Source organism: Lissotriton vulgaris, chromosome 7 (assembly GCF_964263255.1).
Source record: "Lissotriton vulgaris chromosome 7, aLisVul1.2, whole genome shotgun sequence".
Lineage (NCBI taxonomy): Eukaryota > Metazoa > Chordata > Amphibia > Caudata > Salamandridae > Lissotriton > Lissotriton vulgaris.
The window spans coordinates 1,509,629,608-1,509,650,473 of record NC_141695.1 but is presented as its reverse complement, the minus strand read 5'-3'; the positions used below and the strand labels follow the sequence as shown (position 1 = coordinate 1,509,650,473).

The window sequence follows — 20,866 nt, the reverse complement described above, 5'->3', positions numbered from 1 at the left end:
ACCCCTGACATGGTACTTCCCCACTCCCATCTCTCTTTATACAACACTCCTTAGCCATCAAGGCGCAGCCAGTCTTACCTGTAGTGATTGGTGCTTCCTCCAGGAGCCTGTCAGGAGCTGATTGGTGGTGGGATGAAACTTCAGGGCATCACCGCAAATGTGCGGCCCAAATATCTTCCTAATCAACGGTAAAAGGATACAAAGGTCTATGAGAAAAAGCTAAGGAAGCACAGAAAGGAGGTTATTACTGCCAAGGAAACATGAAGATCTTACCTCAAGGAGTGCCGACTGTTAACATCCCAGAACTATGAAAAAAACAAAAGGATAGACTTTGAGACGAAAGAATGCACTACAAAGCATGCCATAGAAAGAACCCTAAAAAATATGTCTGGTACAATCCCATTATACCCTTTTTTGTCCAAATTTTTGCGCCTTCCTTCAAAAATTCACAAATTTCCTCCCTTAACCCCCTCTGTCTTCTCCTCTCCAATCACTTGTGTTCTCAAACGTAGCCTAAATTCCAATGCCCTTCCATTACTCTCACCTGCACAGTGTTGTCCCAGCCCCCAGAGATGAAGCAGTCCTCACTCTGTGGATGAAAGGTGATGGTGAAGATCCTTGAGCGGTGTCCGTTCATGATGGTCAGCGACTGGCTGAAGGGAGATAAAAGACACAGATAATATGAAGCATGGGAAAAGAGAAGTTGAAAGAGCCAGATATGCATAAGGTAGATGAAGAATGTGCCTATTTTGTCTTTTGCCAGCCGACTATATCCAAAGATTTGTGGCAAGGATTAACAAATGGTAGATTGCATGGATGGGCTCTGCACATATGGCCACATCTGCAAAATTGACTAAAAAGAGATGATTCTCAATGACATTGCACAACTCCATAGATTTTGTACTCAAAGAGACAATGACTCACATTATGCTCATTAGGTCTGTGTTTACCAAACCCAGATCATTAATTGTGTACATGAATGGAAAAGAGGGATTATCTAAAAGAAAGATTGGTTGGTAGCTTTACCTTACTTAAAAAGGAATTTCATCCTATGGTTATTAAAATTGGAATATTAATTCTCGCTACCGTCAGCAGTGCCCACAAAATCCCTTTTTAAATCCCTATGTAATACCTATTTGAACAGATTACTGTAGCCTCTGGTCGTTGTACTAAATATATGCCAATGATGCACAAAATCTACTAGTTCCACATGATGGCTTGGCACGCATCGCCACAATTTCTGTCTCAAGAACATTAAATCCTGGAAGTAGATGAACAATAGTTACTTACCTGTAAACAGGTGGTTCTCCAGTATTGGTGTCTTTCATAGATTCACATGCCTGAATCATTCCCCGTCGTCGGAGTGGGAGTCCCACGGTACATAAAAAAGCAATAGTATGCCAAAAATATATAGCAAGTACCAGTTATACTAAACCAGGAAGTAAAGTAGCCCCAGCTACAGTAGAAAAAACTTCCACATTAGTGACCATCCCTGTCATTTTGTATAGCCCAAACTGCAGCCAATCAGGCGCCAGCACCCACCAGAAGGTTCTCCCCAGAGGCTCAGGCTGTCAGATTTTCTCGCACGAAGTGATAATAAACCAATGTATCCTAAGAGCCTCTGAAGGGGAGGTGGGCGGGTGCATGTGAATCTATGAAAGACACCAATACTGGAGAACCACCTGTTTACAGGTAAGTAACTATTGTTCTTCTCCAGTATTAGGGGTGTCTTTCATAGATTCACATGCCTGAATCAGAGTAGATAGCAGTAAATATCCTTGCTAGTCAGACGCCATAGTAACCCAGCTTGTAAAACTGTGCACATTATCATGAAATATATAAAATGTATTAACACAGCCCGAAGCATGATAAAATGCATCTAGTGAAGAATGTTCACACTAAAAACGGTATCCTAAGCGTCTGACTGCAGGAAAAAAGGAGGTGGGAACAGAGGCTCACCTTAGTTGAAAAGATTACATAGAACTGCTTGACACATGTAAACATCGGTCTCACTGGCTGCAGCCAACAGTAGTGATTGGTGAAAGCATGCCTGCTAACCTAGGTTGTCGCTCTGCCGATGTGCTGGAGAAGAACTCCAGCAAACAAAGCAGTTGAGGAAGACAGTGCCCTGGCAGAGTGCGCTCTAGGGGCTGCTAGCAAAGCTGTTTAACTTGTGCATGGGAAAAAATCGATCGAAGCAGGGATCCATAATGCAACTGTTCGCCAAGATACTGTTGGGTTTTAACTAATCGTACCCTAGTTAATAACTAATTGATCGGATCTGCGAAATCGAACTATCCCATGTAAATAGAACATTTGAAACTTCTCCTAATATCAAGAATATGCAAAACCCCCTTTGTTGACAGTGGTGGAGGAAAATATGCCTTTAAATTAACAGGCTTGTTCCAAAAGAAATTTCGGAGGCACTGAAAGTATGAATTCTGGAGCAACGCGAACCACCACAGAGTCATAGTAAACTGTATGAAAAGGCTGAAGAACCGATAAATAGAGGAATGTCAAAGCCAAGAAAAAGAAAATGACACCTTTCAAGTAAGTCATTTTGATCATCACTGAGGATAGGATCAAAGGATAGCACATGAAACTGCACTAGTCCAAAAATTAAGATGTCTTGATGGTAATGGACTAATTGGCGTAGGAAAAACATTCTGAAAATTCCTTTGAAGGATTGATTTATATATCTTGAAGAATAAAGATGTGTTCCTATCTCGTCGGCATCTGGAACTGCTGGCAATAAAAAACTATCAGAGTTGCATGAGGCAATCCTGAACTTGCCAGCTAAATGTTTCTGTTTAAGGAGTAAAAGGATGAAGTCCAGCCGAACAATATCAGACACCGCAAAAACATTTGCGTTTGAGACCGTGTCCCTGTTATGGCGAACACCTCCTTGCAAACCGCAGGGATCTTTAGATGGGCGAACCAAAGGTACTCAGGGGCAGGCCCCTGACCTCAAAGATGGCGGTTCCTGGTGATAAACCTGGCCGCTCTGAAGGAAAAACAGATCCGGAGGTGGACACGACTGAATTGGTTCGCACTCCGAATGGAAAAAAAGAGAAACTCAGTAAACCAGTTTTGACGAAGCCTTCAGTGGTAAAGAGGAACCCTCGACACCACTCTATCTTGTTCTTCCGCAGAACTTTGAGACCCAACTTTTTCGGTGGAAAACGGAAGCAGATTGAGATCAGTTGGACGACAAACGCATTTCCCTGTAAATCTTTGTGGGGATGCCTCCACCTTCCGTCGAAGAAAAACTCAATCGAGAGTGGAAATTGCCATCTTGCTGAGAGTGCCTGCCAGACTGCTTCTTGTACCAGGAACATGCAATCGTCAGAAAGTTGAGTGCGCGTTGTATCTCTCATGCCTATAGATCACAGGCTTCCTGAGGCAACAGAACTGATCTAGCCCTTTGTGTTTAGTGACATAGTGCATACCAGTTGTATTGTCTATTCGCCACAATACAGTTGTCTCCTTGAAATTATTGCGCAACAAAATTGGAGGGCAAAGAAGATGACCCTTCGCTCAGCAGAATGATGTACCAAGCCCCTTATTTGAGGGCTCCATTTCTCGTAGACCTTCAGCCCCTAAAAGAGTGCTCCCCAATTCCCGAGGGATGCGTCTATGGTAATTGTGCAATTTGAACTTTTTGAAGGAAAAAACACACCTTGTGTACAAACTTCTGTCTTGGATTCACCCAAGAAAAGACCTCTCGCATCGAGGAGTGATTGTAATGAGATCTTCAAATGAATCAGCGACCTGAAACCACTGGTATGCAGTTGCTTTAGCAGCTTTATCCTGTGCAGAAGGAAACCAACAGGATGCAGGTGTAGGTCATGGCCAGTTGAAATTTCGAGAATCTAATGAAATAGACTGTAATGTACGTAAAAGAAACATCCTGTAAGAGCTGCAGGCTTCTCATTCGTAAGAGACAACATTCTGTTGTTGGATTTGCATTGATTGCTGTTTCTAGAAAAATTCTGTGTCAGAACTAGGAATAATTGGGACTTGACATGGTATATTGATAAAAACCAGGCATTGAAACAGTGATCCTTCTTAAATAAACTTGTCTCAGAAATGATGAATGCGCATGTATTGCAGACACAGATAGGCTGCCAGGATCTAGATAAGAATCACGTGGAGTGGACCGAGAGTCCCAAAAGATAGGCCTGCGATAGAAAATGATTAAAACTTAGAGTAAAGAGGAGCCACGTCCCGTGCTGTGAAAGGATTGGCACCTGAATCTTGACACTCTGGAGGTCGAGTGCACTAGTACTGGCAGTAATATTTGAAAAACCTTCTTGAGGTACAACATTTGAAATTTTTTTTTTTTTCGCAGAGATGACGAAAAATCCGGCGCTACATTTCTGACCAGCTAGTTAATGAGGAACTGAGAGGAAAAAAACCTAACTCCGTATTTGATTCAGAACCACTCCGACGGTCCCTGATGTATCCATAAGTAAATTTGTGAATGACTCGCGCAGATGAGGTGAAAGCGGTCACCATGAAGGCGTAGTAGAAAAGAAATTGCCAAATTCAAAAGCATGTCCTCATGACATCACAATTAGAATTCCCAACAGACAAATGGCATCGGTGACCAAATTAAATCCCAGAGATATTCCACCCTTATCCCACTTGGAATGGACTAAGGATGGGCTCTAAAGTAAGTCGTAGTTTCCTGGAAAAACGATTTCCTGTATACGCATTAGAGTCGAATAGTACAGTTGTATACCTGATACTGGGTGGAACTTCTTGGAATAAAATGTGAAAACTGTCCTCGGGCACCACGAACGGGTTGATCCCCGTACTGTAGAGAACCGAAGGCTCGGTATTGTCTGGCCAATATGATGGCCTAGAAGGAACATCTATCAAAAGATACGTCCATTATCTCAGTGTGAACTTGTGGGCGAAGAACCAAGGGTTCTTCCAACCTTAACTCCGCAACACAATGTTGCAAAACTTGGAGATGCAATGTGCACTGCACGGCGTTTTGTTGATGATGATCTCCTTCCATCCTTTTTGTTAAAAATTCTAGAAGCGTCAGTATAGGGGTTTTCATGGATACGCACATTCCGTGTCCCTATGTCAAAAAGTGATCTTGTTAAAATAGCTAAAAGATTGCCTGCTGAACTGTGGGTGCAGCTGTTTTAGACACCTTCTCCTCCCAAACAATACGATGCATTGACCTTCTCTGTCGTGAGAAAGTAGACGTCAAAGAAGAAGCAAGCTGCGAGGATGTCTCTTGGTCACCCGTGCAAAAAATGGGTCTGATTGAAGTTGAAAGACAAGACAAACGCGTTGAAATGTCTGGCGTTGGAAATATGTGCTTGAGGCTCGAGAGAGCCACCAGCGCCAATCTAGGCTTAAGCAGAGCTCAAATTCTCTGCCAATCTAAAATTTAAAGAGAAAAAGCCTTCTGCCTCTATTCTGGTGACAAGGGCTTGGCGAAAGCGCGTCACCGTTCCTTACATGAGGAGGGTAATCCGCGAACATCCGCCGGAGGATAGAATAGCAAAGAGTCATGCAAGATCTCGGCAAAGGACAGGACATGGCATCCCAGGAAACCTAGGCTAAGAGTCTGGCTAAGACTTAAGCCATTCCAAGAAAATATGGCGTTGAGTAAAACTACATAACTCCATCCGAAGGATCTTGCTGAAAGGATGCTACGACTAATAAGTAGGCTACAGGAACACTGTACATAAACCCAACTGGATCAAGCTTCGACGAACCTAACCATGGACTGGGTCCAGCATCAAAGAGGTCAACCAAAAAACATGACCCTCAGTGTCCACATAGGAAAAGTGTTGCAGCCTTAAACTACTATGGAGGTGACCGCTGATGCTGTCAGTTTATAAACCCTCTGTAGACGTACTTCTTGTCGTCAACGAAACTGGTCCTTAACTTGGCCAATGTTCAATAATAAAACTCACCATCACTGAGGATGATTGATGAACAGAGCATTTTGTCGACTTAGAATGTCGTCGACGAGTCTGCTATTAACTAAGCTGAACTGTCGTCAATGGCCAACTGTTTACAGACCTAAAGCTTGCGGTCAACTGTCGATGTGCCCACTGTTAATGGCCCCAATTGCATTGTTTATAGGTTTACTGTTGGCAGTCAAGAGATGCTGGGCCCACTGCCAATGGCCAACTGCCGATGGACCACCTGTCAAAAGGGCCACTGTCAGTGGCCCACTGGTATTGAGCCAACCGTCGCCAAAGCTTTCAGTGACTATGTCAGCTGAAGAGGTCCTCAAACGTCGACGAGGCTCTTCACCGTTGACGGGGCACCTCACCGTCGACGAGGCTCCTCACCGGCGACGATTGCACTTCACCGTCGACGAGGCTCGTCGTAGACAGAACTCCCTCGTCGTCGACGAGGCTCCTCACCGTCGACGATTGCCCTTCACCGTCGACGATTGCTCTTCACCGTCGACGAGGGACACCCTGCACCGTCGACGAGGCTCGTCGTCGACGGAGCTCCCTCGTCGTCGACGAGGCCCGTCGTCGACGAAGCTCCCTCGTCGTCAACGATGCTTTCCGTCGACGATGCACCCCGCACCGTCGACGAGGCTTAGCGTCGACGAGGCAAAACTCGTCGTCGACGAGGCACACCATCGACGAGGCAAAAATGCACTTGAAGATGAGACTGTTTGCAGATGAAGCTCTTTGACGGTTGCGCAGCTCCCTGCGACTTACAACCAGTGCATAAGAGGGCACTGTCAACAGGATCCTGTAGCCCTGTGACACCGTAGAGCACCAGTGACGGCAGATTGTCGTCGTAAAATACAAGAGCGTCTTGTCAACAAGCTGGCACGTTCTCAGAAGAAAAGTGCGCAGAACGAGTCTAAACGCCTGAGAGTAAATCTCGTGGGCGTAGATGTGGGAGGCAGACTCCGAGTAGGTCAAAGACCCTTTACTTTTAAAGCGACCTCAGTTGGTGAAGTAAAGCCAAACACATCACTGCAACCTTAAAGTGCCATATAAATAAAGAAAATCCTCCCACATCAGAAGGGGGGTAGAGCCAAATCACAAGAACATCCCCTTCTTATCCTACCATGTCAGCGACAGGCAGAGAAATGATCCATATATTCGTGAAGATAACCGGAAACGGTCTCAGCTTTCCACAAGTGACACAGGGTCAACAAATAGACTTCATGAAAGAAGACATCACAAAACTGTGAAATATGAAGAAAAAATTTAATATAAATGAAGTAAATGAAGAAACTGAGCAGAGCTCAGGGAGACTCCCTTCACACGACGTGCGGTAAAAAATCTGACAGCCTGAGCCTCTGGGGAGAACCTTCTGGTGGGTGCTGGCGCCTGATTGGCTGCAGTTTGGGCTATACAAAATGACAGGGATGGTCACTAATGTGGAAGTTTTTTCTACTGTAGCTGGGGCTACTTTACTTCCTGGTTTAGTATAACTGGTACTTGCTATATATTTTTGGCATACTATTGCTTTTTTATGTACCGTGGGACTCCCACTCCGACGACGGGGAATGATTCAGGCATGTGAATCTATGAAAGACACCCCTAATACTGGAGAAACATAATATTATCCTTAATGTTGAAAAATCGGCAATTGTCTGTACGGCCATTATTCAGATGGGCATTTAATCCCTGGAATGTCCATCTCCCTTGTGCCTAATCACCCACAATCCAATAAATATAGAATGCAATTTAGTAGCGACGTTTGATAAGCACATCTTTTTGAGGCTCAGGAGTTAGCAATGCCAAAGGCCTAATATGTTTTGTTAATTCAATGCTATCAATAAAACACTATGGTTCCGCAACATAGTTAACTGCACCTGAAATACTGATATCCAAATTTCAGGCACTTAAATAGGATGAATCATGTCATTTGTGACCACTGCAAATAAGAACAGATTTCTAGGCAGCACTCAAATTAGGAATGGTTGACAATAACACCTGGATTATTCTGAGACTTCTCTACTTGTTCGGCAAGTTCATCCGCCTCTTGGTACCATGCTACTAGCCTGTTATACCTCAGCTATAGTTGGTCTTACACAGTACTATTTTTTTTAACTGGTTGCAGTTAGAAATAGGGGTTTTGCTAGTTTGGCTTATTTTAATTTTTGTGTACAACTGTTGTTACATTTTTTGTATTGTACTTTGGAGCTTGTCGTTTAATCAAGGGTACTTCAGCCTTTTTAAGGAAGACGCAACCGGAGCAACAGAGGAAGAGGGAGAGGGAATCAGAAAGCTTCAACAAGAGGGACGAAATGTCTCACAACAAGATGACAAACATATCTGAGATGATGGGTGAGACTCTCCAAATCTATAACCTCTTAAACCATACTCTCTCTAATGGCGAAACTTCATTACTGAGCAAGGGACTGTACTTTGTACTCACTAGGTCTAGGAACCTCACTGAAATAAGAAGTGAGGTATTGACATTTCTCAGAAAGATCAGACTAAAGACACTTTGAGGTTAGCGAAACTGTTATAGGTGAAAGTGCTTTGGGTTTGAAAACTCAATACACCATTTGCCTAGACCTGTACAATTTACTTCATGAGGTAGAGGTTTTTGAAGAAATGGTGTTCAAAGACCTCAACAGGATTTTGGGGGGAAAAACTTGAATCAATTCCAATTTCACATGTGAAGAATTTGAGGCCATAAACTCCATATCCTCCAATGGTGAACTTGCAATTAAAAGGCAGACAATGAAGAAGGTATTGTTATCCTGAACCTTGGAGCCTGTTTTAAAAAAGTAGAAAAGAGACACCTGATGAACATAGAACATTTTGGAAAACTTCCAGAAGACCTCATCACAGAGATATGGGTAAGGATTAAGGAAATCACACCGAAAGGAAAAGAAGCTGGTTGGTTACCAACTAATGAATTTGAATTCCTCAATAAGAAGGGAGCAAGGTTTTTAGTGTACTACATACTGCCTAAAGTTCTTAAAAGTCCTGAAAATACACCAGGTAGACTGATTATGTCCGGCTGTGGTTTCCTACATGAAACCCATTTTCCATTGATTGCTTCTTGAAGCTATTAATTCCTTCCATCAAATTATATGTAAGGGACACCATGCATTTTATCAATCTAATCGAGAATACATCATTTAATAGTGATCAGGACATTCTGATAATTTATAATGTAGAGTTGTTTTTCATGAACATTCCTCAACCGAAAGAATTGCCAGTATTAAATGATATTTTTGACACAAGGAGGTCATAAAAATGCCCCAACGAATATTATCATTGAACTGGCACAAATGCATTCTCAAAATGTTTTTTTGTGTTTGGGGAAGATTTCTTCCTTCAAAGCAAAGGTGTTGCAATGGAATTTCTTTTTGCATCAGAGCTGGTGAATATTTTTATGGCATACTTTGAGAATAAGTGTATCTATACAGAGAGTAATCCATTCAGACATAAGATCATGATCTGGTATAGATACTTTGATGATATATTATTGATATTAGGTAGATATCAGAGGAAGAGGTGAATGCATTTGCAACATTGATCAACCATAGAGCTCGAGTTCTCAGGTTCACCTGTGTGAAGGATAAACACAGGATTTACTTCCTTGACCTAGAAGTCTTCCACAAAGAAGACAGGATTTATACCACTTTGTACATCAAAACAACTGATAGAAATATTACATTTAACTGCTGGCCACTGAAAGAGAATTTCCCACATTGTAAGTTCATCATCCTCCAGGACTGGGAGTGGATGTTTATTAAGTGTTTAGTCAATAAAAACCATTACACAAACGTTCACTGCTTGTCATAAACATAAACAGTGTCTTTACTATCACTCTAAAATGTTGCACTTGACCATTTTGTCAAGTTGTTTTCATTTAAAAAGGATATGTTTAAAATCTCTAAAAGGTCATACAGACACTTTTAACAAATTAGACATTAAATCCTATGTTACGTTTCTATTGTTACAGCTGCTATCTTTTAAACCATTGATCTATTCCTCATTAATAACCTCCCACATAAGTCTTACTTCAATACTTATTATTCAAATTGAATGTTCTTTCATCCCTTATCAAGAGAGGTAGTTGTTTTCCTTTATAGTCCCATGGTTTAAAGAGCTAGAGCTTTGTGTAATTTGGTTGATGCCGATATAGTCCCATCGATTTAAGTGCAGGGGCCTTTTGCTAATTTGATTTCCATACTTGGTGAGTAAATGAATTCCTCTTTAAATTTCTTTTCTGTGTTTTTTAAAAAATACATTTCTTTATTGGGTTTTCTCCAAATCGGTAGCTCATATCCAAAACAACATGTTTACATTTCGTCCACCTCAGCCGAGGTGAGGAACATCACGGTAAGAATATGGATCAACGATAATAACTGAATTCGCAACCGTAGAGAGTCCACTCCCATCAACATTATCTTTGGTTAGTCTTCTTGTTTTTGTTCCATACATAATCATACCCAACTGTAAGAAACTTCCCCCCTGCCTCCCAAACCCTCTCCCCTTCCCAACATCCCCCCTCCTTGTCCTCCCCCCCTCTGCCGGGTCTATGTAACTCAAGGTCCACGTATCTAAGTAATCATGCGGGGTCACCCTGCGTCTCCCTCCCCTGTCCTGGGGCCCTCCCCTCTACGGAGGACGTCTCAACCCCGCTGTCTATGGTGACTTGGGAGCCCTGTCCTGCTATCTCCTGTATCATCGCTGCCCATGCCATTAACACCTCGGGCAGTTTGGGATCCCTTCTGGTGTTCCTTATGTGCCCCTCCTCTGCCAGGGCCCATTCTCGTAGATCCGTTCTCCAGTTTGCCAGTAGCGGTCCTTGCTGAATTAACCAGTGGATCGCAATAAGTCTCTTGGCTATAATTAGACCCAGGACCAGGAACCCCCTGCTTATCTTACGTTTCGGGTCCCTAAGAACCAAGCCCAGTAGACAAGCGCGTGGATCCAATTCTATAGTCCATCCCATTATCCGGGTTAGATCCCCAATAACCACCCCCCAATACATCTGGATCATTGGGCATGTCCATACCATTTTCAGAATATCAGCCGGGTCATAGCGACATCTGGGGCAGTGAGGGTCTCTGGAGCCATCAATGGCGTTGAGCCTCCTGGGCGGGAGGTACGTCATATGTATTATGTTGTACTGGATTTGCTTAAAGCGATTGCTCACCGCCACCTTCCGCACACTCCTGTGTATTTTTCCCAGTCTCTCGCGTCATGACTTCCTGTGGACACACCTGCTGCCATTTTTCTTCTATGTTTAGTGGGCCGTTCTTTTTATCGTCCCTCAGCTCCCTATAGAGGTGAGTAACCCACTTTCTCCCTCCCGCCAAAACAATCATAGTGACCAGGGTTTGGGTGTGCCCCGGGCGTCCAGAAATGTGGGCCACAATTGCTGTGCCCTTGCCGCTAGTTTGGCATACTGCAAAAACTGCCCTGCCCCCAACTCGAAGGTGGCCACTGCCTCCTGATAAGTGATAAATTTACCGTCCGGGTAGAGGTCCGACGACATTAGGCAACCCCCCGCGCTCCAGCACCGGGCGTTGTCCCCCCCCCCCCATTCGCTCTCTGTTCCAATCGCGTAGAGTTGTGACTTTGTTCTGTTAATGTGAAGCCCAGAGGCATCAGTGAATTGGGCCAGCACAGCTATCAATGTCGGCAATGACTGAGACGACATTGACACCACATGCTCTGAACGCCCAACATGTATGCCCTGTTCCACCATATCTGGTGCAGATGACACACCAACGGCTCCATTGCCAGGGCAAATATCAAGAGGAAGAGCGGGCAGCCCTGCTGCGCCCCCCTTGCTATACGAAATGTGTCAGACACGTAACGTCCCGTACGGACCCTCGCCATCGGACGAGCATATAGCAATTTAATCCAGTTTACAAATTCCTCCCCAGGCCCATTTCAAACAGTACCTGCCAAAGGTAATCCCAACTGATCGAATCGAACGCTTGTTCGATATCGAGGAACACCAAGGTGCTCTGTTGGGCCCGTCCCTCCAACGATTGCATAACGTGCGCCAGGCGGCGGATATTCCGCAACTTATTTCTGCCTAGTATAAATCCCGGACTGGTCATCATGGACCAGCCGCCAAAGACAGGGGAGGAGCCTAGACGCCAACACCTGGCTGGTAATTTTAAGACCAACATTCAGCATAAAGATGGTTCTATATGAGCCGGGGAGTGGGTGGTTCTTCCCAGGTTTGGGGATCTACACAATCAACGCTTCCCGCATGGAGTCTGGGAGCATACCACATTCCTCGGCCTCCACTGTGATCTCTAGTAGTTTGGGGATCAGCACTCCGTCGAATTCGGCTGCTATACCATCCATTCCCAGGGACTTTGCCTTCTTAAGGTGGGCGATTGCCTCTCTATTTCCTCCCCACTAAATGGGCCCCCAGGGTCTCTTGACTTTCCGCGTCGATACGAGGCAAGTCCACTTCTGCCAAATAGGCCTCCACTGCCTCAAGGGTCGTGTGTGACTGGCTCTCGGGGTATATTTTACTTAAGTGGGCCAGGAATACGTTATTTATTTCATGTTAAGCATACACCATCTGTCCAAGGTCGTTTTTAAGTGCCAGGATGGGGCAAGGCTGAGTCTCCACTCTAATCAGGCACACCAACAGCTCTCCTGCCTTATCTCCTTCCTTATACCATCGACGCCTACTTGCCGTTCTCGCATATTTGCCTAGTGAGCCCCATATGTCCTCTATCTGCCGCCGCACGTCATCCCATTCCGCCGACTTCTCTTTATTCGTGGGAGGTTCTTTTTCCAAAGCTGCTAACCGTTCCTCCTGCCCGCTGCAGGTCACGCTCCAACACTTTTTCAACCCCCACCTCCGTGGACATACATATCCCCGTACCACCACTTTCATTGCATCCTACTCGTCGCCCTGGTGCCAGCGGCGCCCCAGTTGACCTCCATATAATAGTCCAGCCCTTTTGATATGGCGTCTTTATGGATCGGGTCACCAAAGGCTTCGATATTGAGCCTCCAGGGCAGTTCCTTAGACCTCGGTCGGGCCAGCGAGTATGCAATTAGGAGCAGGGAATGATCCAACAAATAGCGGGCTAGGTATTGCGTCTCTGCTACCCGATATATCGCCGTCTTTTGAATGAAGAAATAGTCTGATCTACTATAGGTATTGGCTGCAGGAGTGTGACACAAGTACACTCTACGACTAGGGTTACTGTGGCCCCACACGTACGGTAAACCATAATTGTGAAGCATTTGGCCCATCACTTCTCGGACTCTAGGCTTGGCATCTAGTTTGGGGGAATCGGTCGAGCTCCCCATCCAGGGCACAATTAAAGTCACCTGCCACTACCAATTCTGTATCCGGGTCCAGATCCAGCTGCCCCATAACTCGGCTCAAAAACCCACCATCATCGCGATTTGGGGCATGACAAGGCATATATTGCACCCATCTAGGGTCCCCACCACCACCACAAACCTCCCGTCGTGATCCTGTTTAACATGCACAGCCTTAAAGAGGACTCCCGGTGCCACCCAGATAAGGGCTCCCCTAGCAAACCCCGAGTAGGATGTAGCAAAAAACAGACCCCTCCTCTTGCGTTGGACGAATCTAAGACAGTCTCCCCATAGGTGGGTTTCCTAGAGTAGGGCTATACTGACCACATAACGCCTAAGGTATGATGCCAACCGGATCCTTTTCACCCTATTATCGAGCCCCCACACGTTCCACGTGATCAGTTTGCATTTCTGGTTATCCCCTGGCATGAGTGAACATTCAGTATCACAGTCCCTCGCCTATGGTTTGGGGACCCCCCAGTAGTGTCAAATCCTGCCCCCACAGAAGGAGGACGCCTTCGATCTCCTGAGTACCAACATAGACCAGACCCGGCAGGAACCCCAAGAAACCCACAACTGGAACCCCTAACTACCCCACCCACAGGCAGTAGCCCTTCATTCTCACAACCAGCCCTGGTTTGAGGACTCCGAACCCCGCCCCAAAGCTCCATCCACCCCCTAGAATACCCCTCTCAACTTGAAAGAACGATTACAACCACACTTATCCACCCGGGTCTGCTTAAACCTCCCTCCCCACTTAGACTCTGTCTATCCAGGTTTCCTCAGCACTCCACAGCCAGCGAACCTAACCCGCATATAGGCGAAATGGTGTACCCTCCTCCCACATTTATCAAACCCTCCCCCCTCGAGTCCAATGGGCTCAAGTCTGTTCATATGAGTCTCATGGTAAAGTCAAGTGCCCCGTGAGCCAAACCCGGTACTCACAGTGTCCTTGGGTAAGAACTTCCCGATATCAGCATCCGGACCCTCGCTCACTTGTTTCCAGAGCCCTCTACAGCTAGGTATGTGGCTCCGTCCACGTCTGACTAGGTTTCCTGCACCACACAGAGTGGAGAAAACTGGTTCTGCGTCAGGATCACCTCTCGCTCCATAAGAAGAGTGCCATCGGGTCCCACCACGATGCGTCCTCCGTCTACCCCATCTCGTTCCCGCCGCTGTTGTTCTTCGGCAGGACATTGATGGTTCTTCTGTCGATTGGTCCGGCGCCTCTGCTCCTGCCATCCCTGATTTTGGTCCGGGCCAGCCAGGCCCAGCGAGTCTATCCAGTCTGCTGCCTCCGATGGGGTACCAAAGATGTGGACTTTGTCTGCGTACTGCACTCGAAGCCTAGCCGGGAACATCAGGCTGTATTTAATGTTGTGGCTACGCATCCGGCGTTTAACACTCAGGAAGTAATTCCGCAGGTCTTGCACTTTTTTAGTATAATCAGGGCATATATGAATGTCTTTGTTCTCAAATCTAGGCGGGCTGTTGGCACGGATGTGCTGTAAGATCATGTCCCGGACCCTGAAGTTGAACATCCGGGCAATCAATGCTATAGGCGGGGATCTCAGTCTCTGGGGCGGTCCCAGTGATCTATGTGCCCTTTCCACCGCAAACATTTTGGAGAGCCTAAAGTTGAGGAAAGCTCTGCCGATCCAGTCCTCCAGAAATAGATCTGCTGCCGGCCCCTCCGCCTTTTCGGGGAATCCCAAAAAGCAGAGATTAATCCTTCTAGAGCGGCCTTACGCCTCTTCCGCCCTTCACTCCCGCTGGACCGTATTGTCCTGTAGTGCCGTCACCGTCTCCAGCAGCTGCCTGACCTCCGTCTGCGGGGCACTCAGGTCTCCTTCTGTGATGGTGACCCTGTCTGCCGCCTTCCAGAGATCCAGGCGATTGATGTCAATGGCCATCCCATCCATTTTGGTCTCTAATGCCACCCTGGGCAGATCGCTTCCAAGATATATGCCTTGTCCCGAGCGTCCGAGTCCTGGTGGGCCCCCGGCTCCATGTCTGCACAAGGGTGGTGCACCGCAGTCGGCCCCGGGACCGTGTATTGTACGATTTTATTCATTTGGGCGCCTCTTAGGGGTCGGTCCTACCCTATTATCAGCGAGGCCGCCCTAGCGTACGCCCCGGTGGGCTCTCCGACTAAAAACTAGTCTTGCCTCAAGCAGTCCAGGGAAGGGTTCCCTCCGACAGTCCACCTCCCCTCCGGGGCTTTCATCGTTGTCTTTGTCAGGCAGGCCCCTCGGCCGTTGCTCGTAGCTGTTCCCTGGCCTTCCTTCTCTCCCCACAAGTCTCGCCGGACAGTTCCGGTATGGTACCCTCTCGAGCCCAGCCGTTCGTCAAATCGCTGGGGTTACCTGGCCCTCCGCCACTCTTCACCAGCCTTGCGGACAGTTCCGGTGCAGTATCCTTGTGAGCCTGGCCTTCCGCCAACTCGCGGTGCGAACGCCTCTGGCCAATTCCCTTGCTCCAGGGGGTTACGCCAATCAGGGGGGGGGGCCCTCACCCCTTCACCTGAGGTACTGCCTCTGGCCTTTGGCACTGAGCACCACTGTATAGCCCCCAAGCATTCGCCAAGTCATTTTCCCCCGACCCAACAGCTGGGGTGTAGGCAGGCCTCTTCTCACCCCTTCAGCCTCTGTTACGGTCAATCTGCGGCCTCGAGATTCTCTAATTCTAATAAACAGGGGGAAAGTGTTTCGCTGGGTGCGTATGGCAGCGCGCCACCGCAACCGGGCACTGGAAGCAGCCCCCAGGCAGTTTCCTCTTAGGATGCAGGCGCGGCCCGCAAGAATGTGTGCAGCTCGCACCACCGCGGCCTTGCGCAGCTTCTTCCTCCAGCCCGCGAGGTCCCATCTGCCGCCGCCTCTCTCTCGCAATTTGCTTCACCTCTCCTGGGGCCGAAATATTGGTCTTTCCATGGGGCTGGATTCACCTGGGACACGGGCCTCCTCTGCAATCCCCGATGTCCGCCTCTCATCTCCACCCGATGGTCTCCGACTCCGGGGTCAGGAATCTGTCTGGGCTGTCCCAGCCCTAGGTGCGGAGGTAGGCCCGCCACCGCAGCCTCTCTTAAAGTGCACCCCCAGTCCTTGGAGACCCGCCTGTCGGTCTCACGGTTCGATCGCCATCTCCCAGTGGTTTGTCCTCTCTCCTGGGGTCTGCACACTGTCGGTCTTGGGTCGGGACTCCCCGGGGTCGTGGGCCGCCACCACTTCCCACCAATTTTACCCGCTCAAAGGGTAATGACGGTTGCCATTACTTGGAACAGGATTCCCCAGATTTGCCGCGGCCCGTATCGCCGGTCCTCCGCTGCAGGCTGACACCACCAAGGACCGCCGAGTCAGGGGAGGTTTCCGCTGCAGGTATGTGCTATGAGGGTTCCCAAAACGCCAGGATTAGGCAGGATGAATACTATTCGGGCAGGAGATCCACAGACAGGTCTAGCCGGCCATGTTACCAGGCCACGCCCCCCTTCTTTTCTGTGGTTAAGACCGTTATTCCCTTTTGTCTTTTCTGATCCCCTACGTTTAAAGTGCAGGTGCATTGTGCAACTTAACCAATAATACTTTGTTCTTACATATTCTACAGATCTTGTTCCCCAATGGTACTTCTTTATTATAGTACAAGTGCCTTACATTAGTTGTTCCATTGCTTTTATATTGACTTTTACAAATTTTACACCTTGGCAAATGAGGGGTATTGAGGCTCCGCCTAGCCACGAAATTACTGCTTGCCAACAGATCAGATTTTTAGATCTCTGAAAATTTCTTTCAGCAAATGTTTCCTTTCTTTCAAGAACTTTGGGCAAACACAAAAATATGTACCAGGGTTTCTTTCTTGTATTTACATAGTCGACTTTCTTGGTTTGATGTCTGGTCCTTCCAAGTTGGGATTAGATCTTTTGTTTCCCATTTTCCAAATCTGTTCTGCATGAACTGATGTTTTAATGCCTACAAAAAATTAGATGTGAGATACAAAGTAATCACTGTCCGGGCATGTCGTCTTAGCGCGAAGGTGTTCTGGTGTATCAAATATGAGAGTCGTTTGTCTGAAATCTTAATTACTTGATAAAAGGCTTGTTTCCCAATGCTTGCACACCAAGCTTCTTGTACTCCTAATTCCTAGATGGTCTGTTTTAGATGTTGGCCTCACGAGTCTTTCGCGTTATTCTGTTTTTGCTCCTCTATTCCCTGCTACCATAAATGATTGATGGATCCTTTATCGGAAGTGCATAGTCTCCAACATAATTTTACAAATGCACCTATGAATTGATATTTTTGGCTCACCAGACCGAATTTTAAGCACACTTGTGCTGGGGATGCTGATTTCGCAGTGTTGAACACCAATTTAAATACTCTTGTTTGAGATTTATTTAAAATGCCTTCCTCTCGTCCTTTCAGCGATTCCGAGTCATATGTCACCATTGGCATCAACTGGGTGCGCATCACTGTTAACTGCTGTTCCAATGAAGGGCAGCTCATTTTCTTCTTTAGGATTTTAAAACCGTAGTTCTGAAATTGAGCATTCGCTTGCATTGTTCCGATCTGTTGTTTTCCTTTCATTTGATATTCTACAATAAATCCTATGTATTTGCATATTTTGACTTCCTCCACTTTTTCCCCTTCTAAGAACTATGGATGCTTCTTATTTGTTGAACCCACCAGCCGTACTACTTTTGTTTTTTTCAAGTTGAGCTCTAAGCCTTGCTTGTCCATAAACTTTTAAGGGTCTTCATGCTGCTCTGTAGTCCTATAGGTGTTTGGCTTAGGAAGACTAAGCTAATCCATTTCTTCGTGCGCCAAACTTGGTAGATGAGAGTTGATATTCCTTAATGCTTCTGCAAGATCGGTCAGGAATATAATAAATAAGAATGGAGCTAAAACGCACCCGTTTTTTGTATAAATGTTGTTAGTTGCACACGTTCCGTCTCCTATTTTGACCTGAGCTCCTTAATTGCCTTCAAAATCTTTTTGGTGCGCCCCATGCGGCCATTTTTTCCATAGGTTCTCCCGCGGCACCCGGTCGAAGGCAGACTTGAGGTCTATGAAACCCGGGAATAGCTGCGTTTCCTTTTGTTGCCATTTTCAGCTACTAGAGCCAGCACTGTTAGATTTGTTGATGTCCCCATACCAGCCCTAAACCGTGTTTGCATTCAGGTTAAAAGCCTAAGGGCCTATTAGGATGGCAGGCGGACTTAAATCCGCTCGCCACCCTTGTGGTGCTGGGACCGGCTGCCAGTGGTGCAGCGGTCCTGCACCGGCAATTAGGATGCCACGGTGGCATCCCCCATCACATCATTGTGGTGGGCGGTGCACACAGCACCGCCTACCACAACGCTGTGGCTGCACATTTGCATGCACAAGGTGCAGGCACCGCGCAGTGCCTGCCAATTTGTGTATGCAAATGCAGGAAGGTATCATTGGTACCCCCATGTGCCCCCCCACACCCCCAACATCCTCGGGCCCGCAACGGGCCCCAACAGCGAAATCAACATGCCTTTCTGTGTCATCAACGCCGCCATGAAAAGGCTGCTTCCCGCTGCCATACTAATATAGATGTCGGTGTCTAGCAGACACCGCCACCATATTAGGCCCCTTTTCCCCCCCGTCACCTGTGTGACTGGCGGAAAACCGGCAGACCGTCTTTACGTCCGCCGGGATCCCCCCGCAATTCTAATATGGCGGGGGAAATGGCATGCGGGCGGAAGAGAATGTCAGGTGGATCGCCACCGCCATGCGGGCGGTGGCGATCTGCCCGACATTCTAATAGACCCCTTACAGCTAGATTCATCGAGCATTTTAGCGAGCGCAAACGGTGCGAATTGCAAAATTCGGCCGTTTCCGCCCGCAAAAATGGCATTTGGAATTCATCAATGGGTCATGAACTCGCAATTTGAAAAATCGCAAATAATTGCGATTTCTCAAATTGCGATCGCATTTAAGGAATCTCAATTAGAGATTCCTTAAATGCTATTCATGAACCTTTGAAAAATTGCGAATTCGCTATTTCTTACCGCTATTTACCGCGAAGTCTGACTTCGTGGTAAATAGCGAAAACTTAGAAAAATGCACATTAGTGCATTTTTCTAAGTGGTATGTTACACACACATGTCCTTTGGACATGTGTGTGCTCAACATCAGTCTACATTGACATTTCAGGGGTGCTACAGGGTGTCCTTTCGACACCCCTGGCACCCTTGAAATCGCATCCTTATTTGCGCAAATAAGGATTGACTCCCCATTCATTCCTATGGGCCTTTGGCAAATAAGGAGGCTGTAGGAACGGCAATTTATTTTGCGATTTCTACATGAATCCCGATTTGCAAATCCTTAATAGCTATTCCTTAATAATCGCTATTAAGGACTCGCAAATCGGGACATTGATGAATCTGGATGATAGTGTCTTTTAACCAGGCTTTAAAGTATTCCAACAATCAGGCTGCTTAGAGTTTGCCTCCACGTCGATAACGTCCACGTCGATAAGGGCTGTAACTCGTTGGTATTGAGGGATAGCTGCTTTTGAATATTGTCTGGAAAATACTACCTTTCCATGATTCCGGGATGTTATTCATGTAATATAGCTCGTTAAAGAGAGGGGTGAAATCATGTGCCCTATAAGTTGTATTCCCTTTAAAAAGAGCATTGGGTATGCCGTTTGGTCCAGCCGCCCCTTCTGATTTTAGTTTCTTTATGATTTTTTCAAGATGTTCAGCAGTCTCGACCGGTGATGGGTTTAACTTAAATTATATTTGCGTTTTCTATTTTGTTGTTAACATTTGTTGCCTGTCTTACTGGGTAAATGTGCGTTTTATTATCTCCGTTTGTCTGGTCATGCACATCTTTAGGCTCTGATTCGGTGTACATTTCACGAACATAGTTTCCCCACATTGCTGCATTGATCCCTACATTTTGGTGATGTGTCTCCCCTAGAGTCAAACTGTTTATCTGCTGCTAAAATGTTTTGCTTGAGATGAGTAATTAGTTCCACAGTGACTGTTGGTATCTTTTTTATTCTTCTCAGCAGTTTTTTCAAACAGTGTTCTTGGTACACATGACATGTTTTGATTTTTTTTAGTTTCATGCAGTATTTGCATTTCTTCTTTTTGTAGCTTCCTACTATACCAGGTTTGCTTTCCGGTTCCCACTTTGTATTTCCTGTTTTCAGTATTCGTGCTTCAATGATTTGAGAATCTTTCTAGCAAAATGTTTTTTTTACTTTCCCATTTTTTGTTGTTGTTCCCCCTCTTTAGTTTGTTCATTATCCCTATTTTCTTGATTATCTTTTATTATGTCCAATCAGCTAGCATGTAAATACACCTCCCCCATCAGTTTTTCTATACCTTTTCCCCGCAATTTCAAGCATTTTAAGTTAAATGTGTCTGGAGACAATATTAACTCCTTCGGTGCTCATGACGAGCTCAGCTCGTCATGAGGCATGGTGCTCGTGTGCTCATGACGAGCTGAGCTCGTCATGACCACACCCATTATCATTATGGCCCAGCACAGCAGAGGAATATCCTGCGCAGCCAAGGTGTTAACTCTTTTGATGTGTGGTTCAGCTCGGATTTGTAG

General features: G+C 46.3%; 1 protein-coding gene across 2 annotated transcripts in view; it reads right to left on the bottom strand.

Annotated features, from left to right (window-relative positions):
* The window catches only part of LOC147705893 (uncharacterized), a 383,606-nt gene that overhangs the window by 225,120 nt on the left and 137,620 nt on the right, over positions 1-20,866 (bottom strand). For both annotated transcript variants that reach the window (XM_086932363.1, XM_086932364.1), the window contains exons 6-8: positions 545-653; positions 274-305; positions 79-178 (exon numbers count right to left, since the gene is read on the bottom strand). In XM_086932363.1, coding sequence (XP_086788489.1) covers positions 79-178; positions 274-305; positions 545-653 — 241 coding nt within the window. The remainder of the gene's footprint in view (positions 1-78; positions 179-273; positions 306-544; positions 654-20,866) is intronic.